General features: G+C 40.2%; 1 protein-coding gene across 1 annotated transcript; it reads left to right on the plus strand.

Moving 5' to 3' along the window:
• The first annotated feature begins 44 nt into the window (after nt 1-44).
• Nucleotides 45-16,046, plus strand: LOC111573868 (plakophilin-1). The gene is made up of 15 exons (XM_023278219.3): nt 45-401; nt 3,472-3,593; nt 6,634-6,831; nt 6,940-7,133; nt 7,285-7,432; nt 7,751-7,958; nt 8,512-8,680; nt 9,344-9,461; nt 11,573-11,740; nt 11,845-12,021; nt 12,354-12,507; nt 12,615-12,801; nt 12,908-12,992; nt 13,631-13,745; nt 14,788-16,046. Exons 1-14 carry the CDS (start codon nt 218-220, stop codon nt 13,703-13,705), a joined length of 2,187 nt encoding a protein of 728 aa, XP_023133987.2. The 5' UTR covers nt 45-217; the 3' UTR covers nt 13,706-13,745; nt 14,788-16,046.
• Nucleotides 16,047-16,660: the final 614 nt, after the last annotated feature.

A 16,660-nucleotide genomic window follows, 5' to 3' on the forward strand; every position in this document is an offset into this window, starting at 1 on the left:
TTTTTTTTTGTCTTCACACCTGCTTGTGAACTCTCCTGTGTAGTTGACGGGGCGCGGTCCCGAGGGTGGAGTCCGCCGCTGCGGCTGATCTGGGAACATTCAGCCATCTGCATACTTGATAGAACCGCCGCGTTCGTTGCTGCGCTTTCTGGAGGCTCCGACTTTAAAAAAAGAAACCCACGACATTTCGCGGGACGAGGGCACCGACTGGCTGAAGATGATGGCTCCGGAGCCGCTGCGATCGGCCATGACCAGCGGGGTCGCGGAGGACACGTCGCTCGCGCTGCCCTCCGACAACAAGCTGCGCACGGGACAGCAGCGCGTGCTGGATCAGGTCACCACGATAAAGAGGAGCAAGTCGAGGCAGGGGAAGAACGGCACCCTGTCTCCGTCTCCGACAAGTATGGAAACTCTCTCTATTACCGCCTAAAACTACCATTTTATGTGTCGTTTCCTGCTCTGTTGTCCGCCACACAACTTCAAGTATCAATTTCCACGCTCATTACGTGATATTGCAGATAATTTCTCGAGTTTCCTGAGAGAAAAAATGCGTCATACAACTTTCCCAGAAGTGACGGTTGCATCCTCCGAGCGGCCTGTTTTCCTGCTCGTGCTTTTTTTTTTTTTTTTTTTTTGGCAAAGCACCCGAGGGAAACCACACCGCTCCGCTCCCATACCTCGTTTAAACGACAAATGTGGAGATAGACATTTATGTCGTTTCAAGTCTAACATAGTTTTATGTCGGTTGAGCGGAAAACGCTGAGTGACAGGTGGGGAAATGGATAGTTTTTGTTTTTTCCGCCTTTAAGGTGCACAGTAGTATAGTAGGTATTGGGGCTTAACAGGGAATTCAAATATAATTGAATTTGCAATGTATCCAAATTGCAGAAGCGGTTTGTATTATTATTATTTTTATTAAGGTAGAATGTGTCACAAAATACAATTATGAATGAAGCATTGTGGTGCAACAATTGTTAAATACTCTCCAGCTATAAGGGAATGTATTTGTTTGCCCAAAACTCCATCAATACTCCTATTTTTTTCAGTGGAGAAGAAATGAAAAAATTCTCACTAAAATCATAACTTAAATGTCAAAATAATTGCAATAGCTATTAAACATGTGGAAACTTTTTTTCCTCAGGTTTGTAAGCCATGCCTCTAGTGTGCTATAGCGTCCTTGGATTTTGTCTGTGTCACTTATGAGAAACTGCACTGTCAATCTCCTGGCCTACTTTTTATGAGCTGTTTCTCCCAGAGTTAGGAATGTACCACAGAGGCTTACTAAAAACCACACACAGGTATTCACAGTTGCATTTTAGTCTTTCAAAACATCTCTAGTGTTTGGCATTGCTGCAAGAGGCGTTATAAGAATCCACCAAGATTGAGAAACAAAAACTTTTTAACTTGTGAAATGTCTACAGGACCTCCTGTTGAGTCCAGATGGGATGATTAAGGGAATTACAGCATCAGGAGTGTTTGTTAGTCATCTGTACACTATCTGTTTCATGAAATGGTAACAAAAGTGCTGAAATATGTGGCGCAGATGATAAAGGCTCCTCTGACCTTCATTAAATGATTGAGAGGATAGTACAGATAGAGAAATGTAGGCAAAATGAAACGCATGAAACAAAATAGAAGAGCTGCTTTTGTAGTATTTTCCCACATTCAGTTGTTCCTTCTTACATTTATATCCAACTTTGTATCCAGTCTTCTACTGCAACATTTTCTTCAAACTTGAACAACTGTCTGTGCAGATAAAAAGAAATCAGCCAAATTCATCATCATCTCGATCCTTAAATCTGTTCCAAAATTTTCTCCTTACTTTAGGTTTTATTTTTCATTCTGTCTTTTGTTCTATTGTGATTAGTTGAAAAGAAAACAAAATTTCTAAAACTGAGCTGAAGACTTGGCCAGGTTATACTTTGCTGTCAGTCAACAAATGCTACATGATAAGAAAAACAACCTCCGGGTTCGTGAGGCTCACATCCCTGAGGTTATTGGCTGCTCTTTGCTTTCATATTACTGCAAAAACACAATAAGCCAAACATAATACTAATTAGTTTGTCCAAAGGAAACTGCTGTCGCGACACAGATGATAATGCTGGACATTTGCCAATGTGGATTTTCCAGTAAATGAGCAGGACCAGTTCTGTCCTGTTGGGTTAAATGGGGTCAGTCAGCAGCTTATCTTGAGCGCTTCAGTTCCATGAAAATAGTTCTAGTTTATGTGCTGAGGTTTTGAGAGATTGGCTTTTACGATTGCTGGAAGTGATTGGATTTTTGTTTTTGGTGCTCAGAGAGTTCAAGTGAGGGGAAGAGCATGTTTGTGCCAAAAGAAAAATGGATTGCATGTGTCCTTCAAATAGCTCTGTAACAACGGCTGTCTTCTCCAAAGTGGTGTTCGTTCTTATCAGTCAAAATGCTTTTAAAACTTTTCAATATTCAGCACATAGAAAGAAAGTGGCTTGATTTGGCTACTGTGAAACTACTTTCTCTTTCTCATTTCTGTCGAAACTGCCTGCAGCTAGGTTTGTGAATTGTCCTGAGTTACTGGTGCTTTATCTGTGGAAAAACATGTTGCTGTTGACTTTTAACCTCCATTGCTGAAATTTCAGAGGGAGATTTCGAAAAACCTCAGCACACAAAATTGAAACAAGCTGCTTGGCTAGATAGTACTAAGAGTATCATGTGAGAAGGAAGATGTGTTTATTGTGATTTCAGAGAGTCTTCAAGGCCTTTTTATTTGGTTAAATGATCCTTTAGTCACATTTAGAGACCTCTTTCTTTCATGCACTAAATTCACATATATCAGTATTTTATGATTATACCGTTGTTTTGAGTACATTTGGTGCAGCATGGCAGTGACAAACTGCTAAAACATACTACATGTGGAGGCTGGTTTTCTGTAAGTTTACGCACAAAGTGCAATGCAGAGCCGACTGTGACTGATGTGACATCATGTCGGAGTTTCTGTCTACTGAAATGTTTGGCCGACATGAATGTTCACTTTAATACCTGTCATGTACATGTAAAGTTATGAACTTCTAAACAAAGTAGGTATAGAGTGAAATAAATTAATGTTTAAAATAGTTGAAAGGGTGCATTCTACAGTTATGCAAGTCTTGGGAAAATATAATTAATTGTACTCTCGTGAACATTAATTTTATGTGAATGATAAACTCCCACTGATAACAATGAATATCAAGTGAAACAAATCTTCAGTGGGATGGAAGCCTGTAGACAACACAATGACTCTAAACAAGCCAACAGTACTCCTGTGCTGTCATGCCATTGTGTAACGGTCAGTGGAGCTGTGTCAGGTGTATTTCTGTTGTTATTTGTCACACAGCTCTTGGCAACATCCTGCGGGTGAACATGTAATCTTTGCATTTGTTCGATATAACTTTCTGTAACTCTCTCTGTTGTTTGTTGAATTTTTTTTTTCTCAATTGTCTTCTCTTCTTTCAACAGGCCCGAGTCCACAAAGTTTGACAACATACACCGAGTTTGGAACATTCAAGTTTTTGCCATCCAAAATGAATGGCACCACCAGCCGCACCACCTCCACTATGTCAACAAGCTACAATAAATCGGTAATGATTCTCCAATAAATAGGATTTCTAATAAATCTGTAGTTTTACTGCAGTCAAAATATTTACTTTAGATGCACCACTTGTGTCACTGCAGTTTCCTCACAATAATCCACCACAGTCAATACATCATGAATATCAATGAATATATAATAAAAATATATAATATATATAATTATTTCATGTACCAGTGAGTGGCTAGATATGTTACTTTCTGACTGAAACAGGCTTGTTAATTCCTCCAGTTTCCAGTTAACATAAACACCTGCAGGTTCCTGCTTCACATTGAATGCACAGTTATAAGAGAAGTATGTTTTACTGCTTAGCAAATACTTTGAAACATGTCAAACAAACCTCTAAAGGAAATCTAAAACACTGGAGCCTGAAATGTAAAGTTGCAGACATGTGCAGTTGAGTGTGTGTAAATGACATGGTCTTGCACTCCCTAATTTTGAAGTTGCATAATCGCTCCCACATGCGAAAATTCCAAAGCTGATAGTTAATTTTCGTTGAGAAAATTTGGCCTTGGGTCTAAGTTTATAAGTCAGATAGGAGGTTCTGCACAGTCACCGCTGATTTATGACATTGTTTTAGGAAATGTTTTTTTGCTGGTTGAACACACAGCAGGGCACATGGCTCTAGTGGTTAGAAAATTCACTATTCATGTCTGTGGTCAAATTGGTTGATCTGGTGTCCTCCCACAGCACTGCATCTTCTGTTGGTTTTAATAACATTTAAAGCAGAGGTAGGCGGTATTATATTGGCATTACTTGCCAAAGATTGTATTCCAACCTTTTAGCCTATTGCACTTCAAGTGGTCTGAGAGGAAACTAGACCTCTGCAGCTCCTCCTTGCTCAGTTTTGAGGCTTTTTAGTGTTTCTAAGATTTGGTGGTGTAAGGAGATAGGTGGAAGACTTTCACTTACAAGACTAGGTTTCAAATTCCAGGTGAAGCCACGCATGATTGTTGGTCTTTAGCTTGAAACCTGTGCTTATGTGATGGGAGGTGCTTAGAAGAGAAGGGGGACACCTGAGGGAAGAGGACTGCATATTTTCAAATTCTGGTGGGTTTTTTTTGACTGTGGCTTTAGGTGTGTGTTATGCATGTTATGGACCTGTATGTGGGCCTGCGCAGCACCGTATAATAGTGTTTCTGAAGGTCAGTAAGGGTCAGGGTGTAACTGACTATTCCAAACTCCCTAGAAGGAGCAATGTTGACTTCATCACTGTGGTTTTATGAGTGTTTACATGTTAGTGGGTGTGAATGTATATTTGCACTAACATGACCTGACCTGACCTACTGACAGTGAGTTGAGGCATGTCTAGGGATTGTGACGATGTGCTCTCACTGATGAAAGCTCATTATCATCACATCCTAAAATACATCTCTGTCAGACTGTGGTTTTCAAACTTATCTATGGAAATTGTTTACTATGTAAAGTACTCAAAGACAGATATGATAAGAAACCAGAATCATCCCTAATTGCATTTTAGGTGTGTCTGAAATTCTTGATTTTTCAGTTTGTTGTGTTTAAAAATCTATGATTTTGCAATGGGAAATTATTTCTCGGAATAACACAAAATGTCCTATAATTTTCTGGTATGTCAGAAGCCACTTAAGCTTCTGTTTGGTGTGACTTTATTCAGTTTAATTCAGTTTTATTTATAATGTGATGGATTTATGGATTGTGAATGCAATTTTAATTGCCATATAGCATGACAAGTTTGGCATCTCTCTCTGCTTGCTTATGCAAAATAAATTTTCTTTTTAAAGTCCTTCTTTTCTACTTAATATGACATATTTTCTGACCAACGGAACAGCAGAGCCACAACACTCGAAATGTAAACCAAATGTGAGAAACATAAACCAAATGCATTGTTCATGTGGCTCATTTTTACTGCCTCATCAATAATTGTTAATCATGTATACTTCATTGATGACAGTGCTGCTTTATGCATTACACTATTATGCTGTGTTCTCATGAATGTCTCCTGTTTAAATTTCAGATGTGATCATGACTGAAACTTTCTTTCTAACTATTGTGTTCCCCAAATATAAACATTTTGCTGTTTGTCTGTGTGGCCGGTATTTGCTTGGCTGAATTTGGATTGCTCTGTCTTGTCCAGCTTGTGATATAAAGAAAAGTCTGGTGGCTCAGTCAGACTACACTCAATTGAAGGGAGCACACAGGCCTGTGATACTAAACGCAATGTCACTTCTTATCAAATGTGCTGTTGACGGATCGCTCCTCCGTTATTTTTTTTACTGATAAGTAGCGTGACTGACATACGGATTGTAACTATATCGGGTTTGAAACAGGAAAGTGTTCGTACACAGACTGAGGACTGTGTGTGTTTGCTTATGTGTTTGCTTGTGTCTATGCCACCTGCCTCCCCATTAGCTAATAAATCTTCATGATAAATTCTCCTAATCAAAATGTCAACATGTCTGTTGCCAACCTTAGTGTAAACTGTGAAACAGAATGTGAAGACAGGTTAAACAGGAGCTCTGTCTGACACACAAAGCTGCCCTGTGAGAAACTGCTCAACTGCACCAACAGTCTTATAATGCCAACAGCTTAGGGTTAGTCTCCAATGATGAATACTGTGTTACCATGGTTTGTGTGATTGTGTGGTGTAACCCGCTGCCTCAATATAACATGGAAAAGGAAGGAAGGAAGAGAAAAGGTATGCAGCCTTTGTGTCAGGTCAAGTTCCTCTGTGTTGGGTTACAGGGGGTGCCTTTGAAAACTATTCTTGTGGAAAGTGGGTTACCTACTTTCTTCTTTTTCATGGCTTGGATTGTTCCTACAGAGAGGCCTTAAAGTTATGCAGTGATTTAGCAGGTAATATGTTTCCTGAGAAGTCAACTAAGCCACAACTTGTTGATGTTGATTTTTTACAATGTGTCACTTGTGTGTTTTACAGTCTAATCCAATTAAAATGCTGTCTGTAATTTCTAAAGGTATAACTCTCTGGAGAATCATAAATGAAAATGTTTCCTGTAAGCAAACCTGTTGAGCCAAACATTCTTTCTTCATAGATGAATGTTCAAAAGAGTCGTACTCTGTCCACTAAAACCATGGGAGGAAGATATTTCAGCACCTCGGGCACATGGGAACAGCAAATCAGCTCTTCCAACTGGCCCCAGAGTCCCAATGGACTGAAGCCGAGTCGCAGTGACCCTGCCTTGGCTCCACCTTTTACTCCTGCACCTGCACCGGCCCCTGCCACTGTCATGGTGATCAGTTTGTGTTTTACACTTCTGTACATGATGTAATGCACACATGTATGCCTAAAACTGTATTCCACAGCATCCAAACAGCATTGTAAACTGCTATTTTTTTAGCGAGCCAAAGGACAGACAGCCCAGAGCCAGACCACCCTCGTGACCCGTATAAATAGACAAAGCATTTCTTCAATGAGCAATGGCAATAAGATGACCACCAGCCAGACACGCATCCAGCGGCCACCCTCGACCAACTCTCACAACGAAGGCAGAGTCAGTATGATCAAAACCTCCAACATTGAGCAGAAATCAGCGTGAGTTCACCTTCCTCCCTGGCTTTCAATTCTGGCTCATTGTCATTTAAATCCATTTAACGCGACTACTTTCAATGAAATCCTGAACTCAAAACAGCCTGATTTTTCTAATCTCCTCCCCTCTCTTTCATTCTTGTGCCTGTTTCTGCAGGGTGAACACTGCAAACAGGGTGAACATGTCAGACATGACCGTAAAGGAGGCTGTAGAGTTCCTGTCTCACCCGGAGGAGAATTACCAGCAGTGTGGAGCCACCTTCATCCAACACACTACCTACAATGAGGAGCGCACCAAACCGGAGGTCAGAGCCCTTGCACAGAGATATACTGGACATGTTTCTTATTAACTTGTGCAGACACAGCTTGCAAACATGCACGCACACTCAGTAGTGTTGGTTAGTTTTACATCATATTTGTGTGAGGATTATCTTGTACAGTGGTGATTTAAGTGGAGGAGCGGCCTGCAAAGATCTTTGTCTGTTCTGCCTTGAGGAAATGGGAGGAGAAGCAATTTGTCATCATGCTTGGCCGCTACTTCTGCTTGTCACTTACAGTTTTGTCAGTCTATTGTCACGCCTTCAATTTTTTACACCTCTACCCGCTGCAATTCTGTGTGTCAGGTTTTCCAGTTAGGGGGTATTCCTCCTCTGGTGACCCTGCTGCGAAGCCCCAACCCAGGGGTGAGCCAGGCTGCTGCTGGGGCTCTGAGGAACCTGGTCTTCAGGGACCAGAATAACAAGCTGGAGGTTCAGCACTGTGGTGGCATAGCTAAGACCTTGCAGCTGCTAAAGGAGACGGATTCTACTGAGACACAGAAGCAAATTAGTGGTAGGAGCAGTTATTAACACAGCACCTCAAAATGTTTTGTGGAAGGGTAGCCTAGTTGCATTTAATCCAGGTTTAACACATCAAGCATATACCCAAAACCTAAACCTATTTGAAATGGATCAGCATGTTTTATTTTACTTCCTTTTTATTTTTTGTAGAAAAACATTAAGACCAGGTCACCAGCGGCAATACGTAGCAGTTTGTCACATACATGGAATGCAATGAAATTTAATAAATTCAGTAAAAAGCAAAAGAAAATGATAAGAGTTGACATTGTCAAGTTCATTAGGGTTTCTTATAATCCCCAACTGTATTTTAAATCAGACAGTTGGTGTATTTGTGTATTGTATTATGCATACAATTCATGCATTTACTCACTGGAGAAGTGGAAAATAAAATCATGAATTATAAAAAATAATAGTCCCTATAAGGCTAAAATCACACAAAGCATGTGAGAACAGTGTAAAGTGAAGGAAGGCAATTACTTGTATTGCAGTCACAAATGCAGTCAGATTTTTCAGTGCTTGTAAACTCCATTGCATGTCATATGTAGGCCTGCTGTGGAACCTGTCCTCCACCGATGAGCTGAAGGAAGAACTTATTGCTACAGCGCTGCCTGCACTGACAGAGAATGTGGTGAAGCCATTCACTTGCTGGTCAGAAGACAGTGCCAACAAACACATAGATCCCAGTGTCTTCTACTGTGCCACCGGATGCCTGAGGTGAGGTATTCAAAGGTGTGGTGGCTCCAACAGTCTTCATCTTGGCAGTGCGTAACTCCACCTAGCTCGTGGCAAATTTCAAAAATGGGCAAAATGGCGGCGCTGAGGCAGGCTTGGTTTTAACCACAATGGAAGGATTACAATCAGACAGAAAGGCTGTTTTTTTAATTGTCTCATATTAATGTGTATTGAAGACCCCCAACTGATGAAAATCATGGTTTCTTTTGCTTGCATGTCCATTTTTTAATATACTTCTGCCTTGAAACTGCAGTGTATAATAACAGCTTTTAAAGCAAGTATTTAGGCTTCCAGGGTTTCATATGTAACAAATCTAATCTGGGGCTATCTGTATCCTTATTCTTCTTCAAAATCAGTTTTTTATTTAAGCACATATGACTAAATCACTCCAATATTACAGCTTGGAGTGTTAGTGTTGGAGTAGTTTTACAATTTTTATCCAGAGTTGTAGGTAAGCTGGTGTGCTCACAGATCCACACCCTCTGGAGGAAGCAATAGTATGGCGTTGCATCAAAGCCATTTTGAGGCAGGGAGAGGTTATAGCATCTCATTTGTGGTTTTGATAGACGGAACTGTTTAGTACTTAATCAAATACCAGAGAGGAGCCTAAAACAATTATTAATGATGATTTAATGATGTGCGTAGAAACCTGAGCTGTGGCCTGACGAGTGAGAGGAAGGCAATGAGACAGTGCCCTGGTCTCATCGACTCCCTGATGAGTTACATCCAGTCCTGTGTAGCAGAGGAAAACCCTGATGACAAGGTAACATTCTGAATGCACAGTTACTTCTCTCATTATCACCTGCAGTACCTTTTTCCATCCATCGCTTTTAGTTAGTTAGTAAATGGAGACCTTGAATGTCCCACATTGTCTTTTCAAAAATTAATGAAAGTCTCACATGTCCTCAGAATGTGTCTTGGTTCACTTCACCATGACGGTTTCACTGGGAATTCAGTTGCATTAAAATGCAGTACATGTGAGCACACAAATCAGAAGAGAAGCACACAGATAGAAACGCTGGCTGAGCTTAGGTTGCACTGAGACACAACAAGCAACGTGAAAACACAGTAACCAACACCCAGTGCTTGTCTTTTCAAGTCAAATCAACCTTAAGGTTTCCACCCTCTCTGATTGTCCCTCAGCTTTGCAGTTTCCAAAATCGATCAATCAACACTAATGGCAACTTTAGCCTCATTAGCTGCACAACATGCTAACAATAAGGATTTTCCTTCTGTTGTGGTGACATTGCCATTAAGAATAAAAATAATCCACTGGATGTTCAGTTCCTTGGATGCTGGGAGTGCATTGACACTCTTGTGTTCACTCTTGTAGCCAGCAGCAGAACATTTGGTGTGATTTGCTGGTGGCTGAGACATTTTAGAGTTCGTATAAGCAGCTGTAGAAAGTAAGCAAACCTGACAGACTGTTAGGTAGCATTTGGAATGGTTCACCTGGTAGGCAGCAAACAGTGACGGGGCAGGAAAGTTTGAGCTAGATGGCTCTTGCTTACTCACTTGGAACGCAGAAGCTCAGTAAAATTCTTACTGGCTTGTAAATCTAGTATAAACATCTTCAGATCTTAAGCTTCACACCTCCAAGTTTATGACGACCACAATAAAAGTGGATTTTCACCAAATGGAACCTTTAAACCTTTCGGCCTCTGAACTTTATTATGCATCAGAGGTAATTAGTAGACTAACTGTTTGTCTAGTGCCTCCCTTAATAGGCCACAGATTTTACTGTTTTCTACCTGTCTGGGTTTTTTTTTTTTTTGTTAGTTTGTTTTTTTAGCTTTTTAGCTGTTGGTTGGACAAAAGCAAGAGGGGTGGTGTTAATTGACTGACTCAGTAACAACAGTGCCAACAGAAACTTCAAGTTAAAACATCACTATTGTAATAGTCGTGTCAGAGGTCTCCTAGTCAGAAATTATTTGTCTCTATGTTGTTTTTCCGACCCACAGCATTGATGCAGTTTTTTCTGTCCCTCAAACACTGAGTTGTAGATAAGTGAGCAGGTGAGAACAGCTATGGTTGGATTCCCTTCTGGTTACGCAGTTAACTCATAGTTCCTGTAGAACATGTCTCACGTGTTTCTCACAGAATGTGTTCAGTCCTGATGCTAAATATATCCTTAAGTTCGTCTACACACACAAGCAGTACAAATGCAAATGTAGACTCACACTGTGAATGTCTGTATGCACAGTGCCGTGTTCAAACACAGTCATAGACACACATTTAAAGGCAGGTAGATACAGCAGCTGTGGGCAGCAAATCTATAGTGTATTTAGCTTGTGGTCATTTGTATACTTGCTCATTTGTGGAAGTCTTGGGTGTGGATGTCTTTAATTATAGGTCTGTGTTAGTATGGAGTTTACACAGAGTTCATTTACTGAAGCAGTAGAGTGTAACTGGTGTTTTATGGGGTAATGCTATCAAAGAGGGACAGAGGGAGGATGTGTTTTATTCATTTTATGTCTGCTCTGTAAAATTGAGACATTTCTTTTTTTTGCTCACTTTCTCCATTGCAACGGTTTGCTATATGTAAAAACAAGCCAAAACACATTTCTTTCAGTTCCCATGAGCTCAAGATTTAGACCAATTAAACAGAATTGGGGTCTGTCTGGATGACTTTGTAGCAGTCAGTGAGTTATTTTATTGCAAAACCTCAATACAAGAAACATCTCTGAATTTTCCACTATTTTTCTTCAACATACGGACAAACATGCGATAATGTGACACCTAAAATTGCCTCATATTGATCAGAAAGTAAACCTGCAAAGCAATGGAGTTATGACTAACTTTCAGAATGGACAAAAACATGACAATAAGACCCTTAACGTCCTATTTGTGAACTTCTTCACTTTTCCCCTCTAGTCTGTGGAGAACTGCGCATGCATCCTCCATAACTTGACCTACCAACTGGAGCAGGAATGCCCTGAAAGTTTCAGTGACTTATGCCCTCAGAAAGCGGCCCAGCTTGAAAATAAGAAAAGCCCTACAGTTGGATGCTTCAGCCCCAAAAGCAGCAAGGTTCAAAAGGAGGTGGGCATCAACCACAACACTTTCACCCCTGTTTTTGGTTACCCTTTTTTCAAGTAAATCATGACTGGCCTATAACCTGAGCTTTCATTCTCCTCTCTTCTCAGTTTTCTTATGATGTGGCTCGAGGAATGCCACCAGACGTTGCCCCTTCAGGTGTGAAGTGGTTGTGCCATCCTAAAGCCATGGAGGCCTACCTGGGCCTCCTGAGCTCTTCCCAGAAAGATGCCACATTAGAGGCTTCCTGTGGCGCTCTGCAGAACCTGACTGCCAGCAGGGAAATGGTGAGTACAAAAAGGATCGTTATTAGGCGTAGCCTTCTAAAGGGATATCAGGATTATCGTAGAATGATTTAGGAAAGAGGTAAAACAAAGACAGAGGTGGTAGAAGGAAGAACGCCAAAGATTCTCATTTGTCAGAAAGGGTGCGATTTTGTTTCCAGTTGTTCAGGTTTTTAGAGTGAAAATTCATGCTTTTACATGTCAAATAATTACTCAGTTTAAAGATTACCAACATGGATTTGGTATTACATTGTTTACTTGGCATGGATGTGGACTGCTTAGGTGAAGTGGGACATGTTGCTGATATGTTACCTTTCCTTTGTATTGTGTTTCAGGGTTCTACTGCTGTGAGCCAGATTTTAGTTAATAAGTTCAGGGCTCTGTATTACATTACCCCCCTGTTAAAATCACCTAACCACACCCTGCAGAAGACTGCTATGTCCCTGCTGGGTAACATGTCTCGGACTGGCGGTTTGCAGAACGCCATGGGTAAGAAGCAGCATGATACTGATAAGAGATCAGTCACCAGAAGTTTGTCTGTCTGGTTTGCAGGAACTTAAATGTAGTTCAACTAAACTGATTTACTGTTTCTGTAGCAAAGCATGTTTTGCCTGAGCTCTCCAGCCTGCTCAGTGGCAAGCCCAAGGAAATGGGAAACTCGGATGAAACCATCGCAGCAGCTTGCAGCACAGTGCAGAGACTGATCTCGGCAGACAGTGAGATCAGCAAGAAGGTCGTTACACCAGAACTGGTCAATTCACTGGCTGACCTCAGTGAGAATGAGTGAGTTTTTTTGTTTATTCACCTCTGTTTGGGAGATTGATCTTTCATAGCAGTTACAAGCACAAATGTATTTCCTCAACTAAAGACCTTTTCTCTTCTGTCTTAGTTCTTTGCCCAAAGGCAGTAAAGCAGCCTCGCTGCTGCTGTACAGCTTGTGGAATGAGAAGAATCTACAAGGTGTTGTGAAAAAGGTAAATTAGGAAAAAAAATGTGGCTCATGGTGTGTTTATTTCTCTCAGAGACCTATTGTATTCATGTGTCAAGTAAACTAATGCTTGCACTGCCTTGCACGAGCAGCGGAGGGCCCAGCTGCAATAAGTGGGTGTTTGTTATTACTCACACACTTTCCCTTCCCTTCTACCACACCCAAGACATCAGTGAATACAGAAACAATTACACTGGAATTCTGGCAGACTGGTTTTCAGTGCTCACTGTCTATTATGGGAAGAGCAATGCAAGGAAAATGAGCAAAAGATAAAAAAGGGGCCCAAAAAGTAAAAGTCAGAAATGGCAAATAGAAGAATTATGAAACACTTTTCTTGAGATTTCTTCATGAGTACAGGGAACTATCTTTACATTATCATACCAAGATATGAAAAGCTTTTACGGTATATGTCATAAATTCCGAAAAAATGTGACAGACAATTAAATTGGTATAAAGGTTAAAGCACTAGCCTACAGTTTTCACACTGCTGTGATCTGCCAGAGGCTCCTCTTAGTTGCTGACACAGTACATTACTTCTCACAGTGCAAGGGTATGTTTCGAATGTGTGCTCTTGCATCTGTGCAACACCCTTAACTGATTTCTGTTCAACTTTTTGATCCACAGCTGGGGCTCAACAAATCAGTCTTCATCAATGACATCACCACAGCAGCTCACCAGTCAATACAAGTTATCGAGTGAATGTGATGGACAAGTGGAACGGCAGCATACAGCCTGAAAGGTATGATTTCCTTGTTAACACTTGTCGTTGCATTTATCAGGGTCTTTGTGGTTCTCTGATAAACCTCTAAAAATCCAATAAGGCCTTCAAATGTCCTAAAGATGCCTTCGACAACTTTTAAGAATTGATTAAATTATGAAGCTTATGTTATTTTTATGAAGTTGCGTTAACTTAAGTCTTGATATTGAATGTGCTTTGGGGAGTAAAGTTGTACTGATCAAACAGGAAGAAAAACCTAAAACAAAACCAACATAGAGTCAATATCCAAATAATGGAAACTGAGCAGACCGGTCAGAAATTATCAGAGTATTCCCAGCTAATGCTGCTGCGTTGTGGTGTGGAGGCTATTGTGGCATCTCCTCATCAAAATAGCTATTTCTAGAGGTAATAAGTTAAAATCGTGTCTTTCAGTATTACTTTCTCTAAAATACGGGCAAGTGCAAATTCGACAAGATGTGGCTTAAGAACAGCGCATGTGATACTCGGTTGAAGCCAATAGAAAATACCAATTTTAAACCTGCTGCACCTTGTGAAAGAGAATAAGGAATTTTGGCAGTAGAGTTACACGGGAAGCCAGAAAAACATAAATTTGTGCCACCCGCAAATGCCTGCCATCACCCATTAGTGTTCTGTATTCATCACCACTCTGCAACAACGTTAACCCCTGCAACTCTGATAAGCACCCCTCAGATGGCATTTGGATCTGTGTGAACTTTACAATTGGAGGTGCTCCAGATTTTGTACGATAGTCCAAGAGAAATGACCTTCTCTGCATTTGGAATCTTAGATTGTTAGATACTACAGTAAACAGTGAGATTGATTTTCACACGTTTGCCAGTGTGGATGTGAATAAGGTCTTAGAATGCTTCATAATAGTCTTTAAAAAGTCTTACATTTACCTTGTTGAAACCTGCAGAAACCCTGATTTATTGCAATGTAAAGTCCATAATAAGCTTAGTACATATGAAAAGGATTGAAGTATTTTGTTTCTCTCTGTGCCTCTCTGTTCTGTCTGTTTATGTGGATGTGCCTGTGCTTGCAGATGAACACCATCATGTTTAGACACTGCTTTGGCCACACCCTTTCAACGAAGGCAGGAAAATTTACCATCTTCATTAACAACACTGTTGAAAGAGCTGATCAGTTACCAGTTAATTATGTATTGTACATACTTCAGAGAAAATAGAGCTTTTAGTTTCGTGAATAATCCTGTGGTGCATGTATTTAATCTGGATATGTATCTGTCTCTGTATATAAGTGGGTGACTGTGTTTTAGGTAGGTTAAGTGTGTGTGTGTGTGTGTGTGTGTGTGTGCGTGTGTGCGTGTGTGCGTGTGTGCGTGTGTGTGTGCGCGTGTGTGCGCGTGTGTGCGCGTGTGTGTATGCGTGTGTGTATGCGTGTGTGTATGCGTGTGTGTGTGTGTGTGTGTGTGTGTGTGTGTGTGTGTGTGTGTGTGTGTGTGTGTGTGTGTGTGTGTGCATGTGCGCTGAAACCCAGTTGTGATGGCCTGCGAGCCACAGTACATGAGATGATGTGGATAGACAGCATTACCTGCAGTGGAATGTTATTTGCAGTGATTATTCAGATTTATGAATACCATCACTGTCACATCTGTGTACAGAGGCTAAAAGAGTAAATATCTGTTGCGGCCTTAAGAACTGAGCAGCCAGAAATGAAAGTTGTAAGAGCTATGCAAAGCTAAAATGGGCAAAAAAAAAAAAAAAGAATTTTTTAAAAAATCTGTGTGAATTTGTGATGTTATTGCTGTCTGATGACAAATGGCTGATCTAAACAATGTGTTCTTTTTCTTAATTTTAAAGAAAAGTAATCTAAAAATCACCTTTATTTAGTTTTGTTTTGTCTAGTTTGCTTTGTTGAAGTTAACACATTTTTATTTTGCTTTTTTTACGCTGAATGTATGAACAGTATATACAGGTTTTATATGAAAAGCTGAACAAAGTCTCAGTTCAACTAAGAAAATATACTTTAATTGACAAGGCTAGCATACAAGTGCTGCATTTCGAACATTAAATGCAAATTTATGTTATATAAATAATGTAGCAAGAGTGGCTAAAAAGCATGAACATGTGGAAAATTGGCTTATTTGCTTTTTTTAAATAATTGACAGCATGTTTGTACGTTGAATATGAAACATCCAGTTAGACTAGCAAGACTGGAAAGATTCAGAAACAGCTCGACTTTTCAAAGATAACAAAACTACTTGCACCTCTAAAGCTCATTGAATAATACACTATGTCTTTTTTTTTTAAACTGCATTAAAATGGAAGCATTAAATCAGCACTTTGTGGCTCACTGAGTTTATATGACATGTGAAACCACAGTTTATCTTTCTGACACTTAGTTTTTTCTAGATATCATTCTAACAACATATTACATGATAAACAGTCAAACTGTTACCTTCGCATGGAGCCAGGTTAGTTCTCTGATCTTGTTTCCAGTCTTTGTGCTAAACTAAATTAACAAACTGCTGGCTGTAGCTTCACATTAAATGAAAAGTTAAAGAGGGGTATCCAACTCAGCTAGCTTTTGGCAAATAGCGAATGAGCACATTCCTAGTATTCAGTGTTGAACTCTTCTTTTAAAGTGCCTTAGACAATACCTTGTTTTGTTCTGTTGCTTTGTTAAAAAATTACCTATTGAAATGTATAAATTGTGCGTTATATTTTGTTGTTTGTTTTCCATTATTGTTTGTATTCTTGCATAAAAATGGAGACAAGTAGAGACTGGAATTTAGTGGACGATATGTGGGCACACATGATTACACTGATCACATTCCCTTTGTATAGAAATAAGGAGCAACAGTGAATATTCAGTCACCTCAATCGACAAAGTAGCCAAACAGTCGGGGTTGGAAGCTGGCTGCTCTCTTGGCGTCAAAGGAGAACTATGGTATA

Source organism: Amphiprion ocellaris, chromosome 8 (assembly GCF_022539595.1).
Source record: "Amphiprion ocellaris isolate individual 3 ecotype Okinawa chromosome 8, ASM2253959v1, whole genome shotgun sequence".
Taxonomy (NCBI): Eukaryota; Metazoa; Chordata; class Actinopteri; family Pomacentridae; genus Amphiprion; species Amphiprion ocellaris.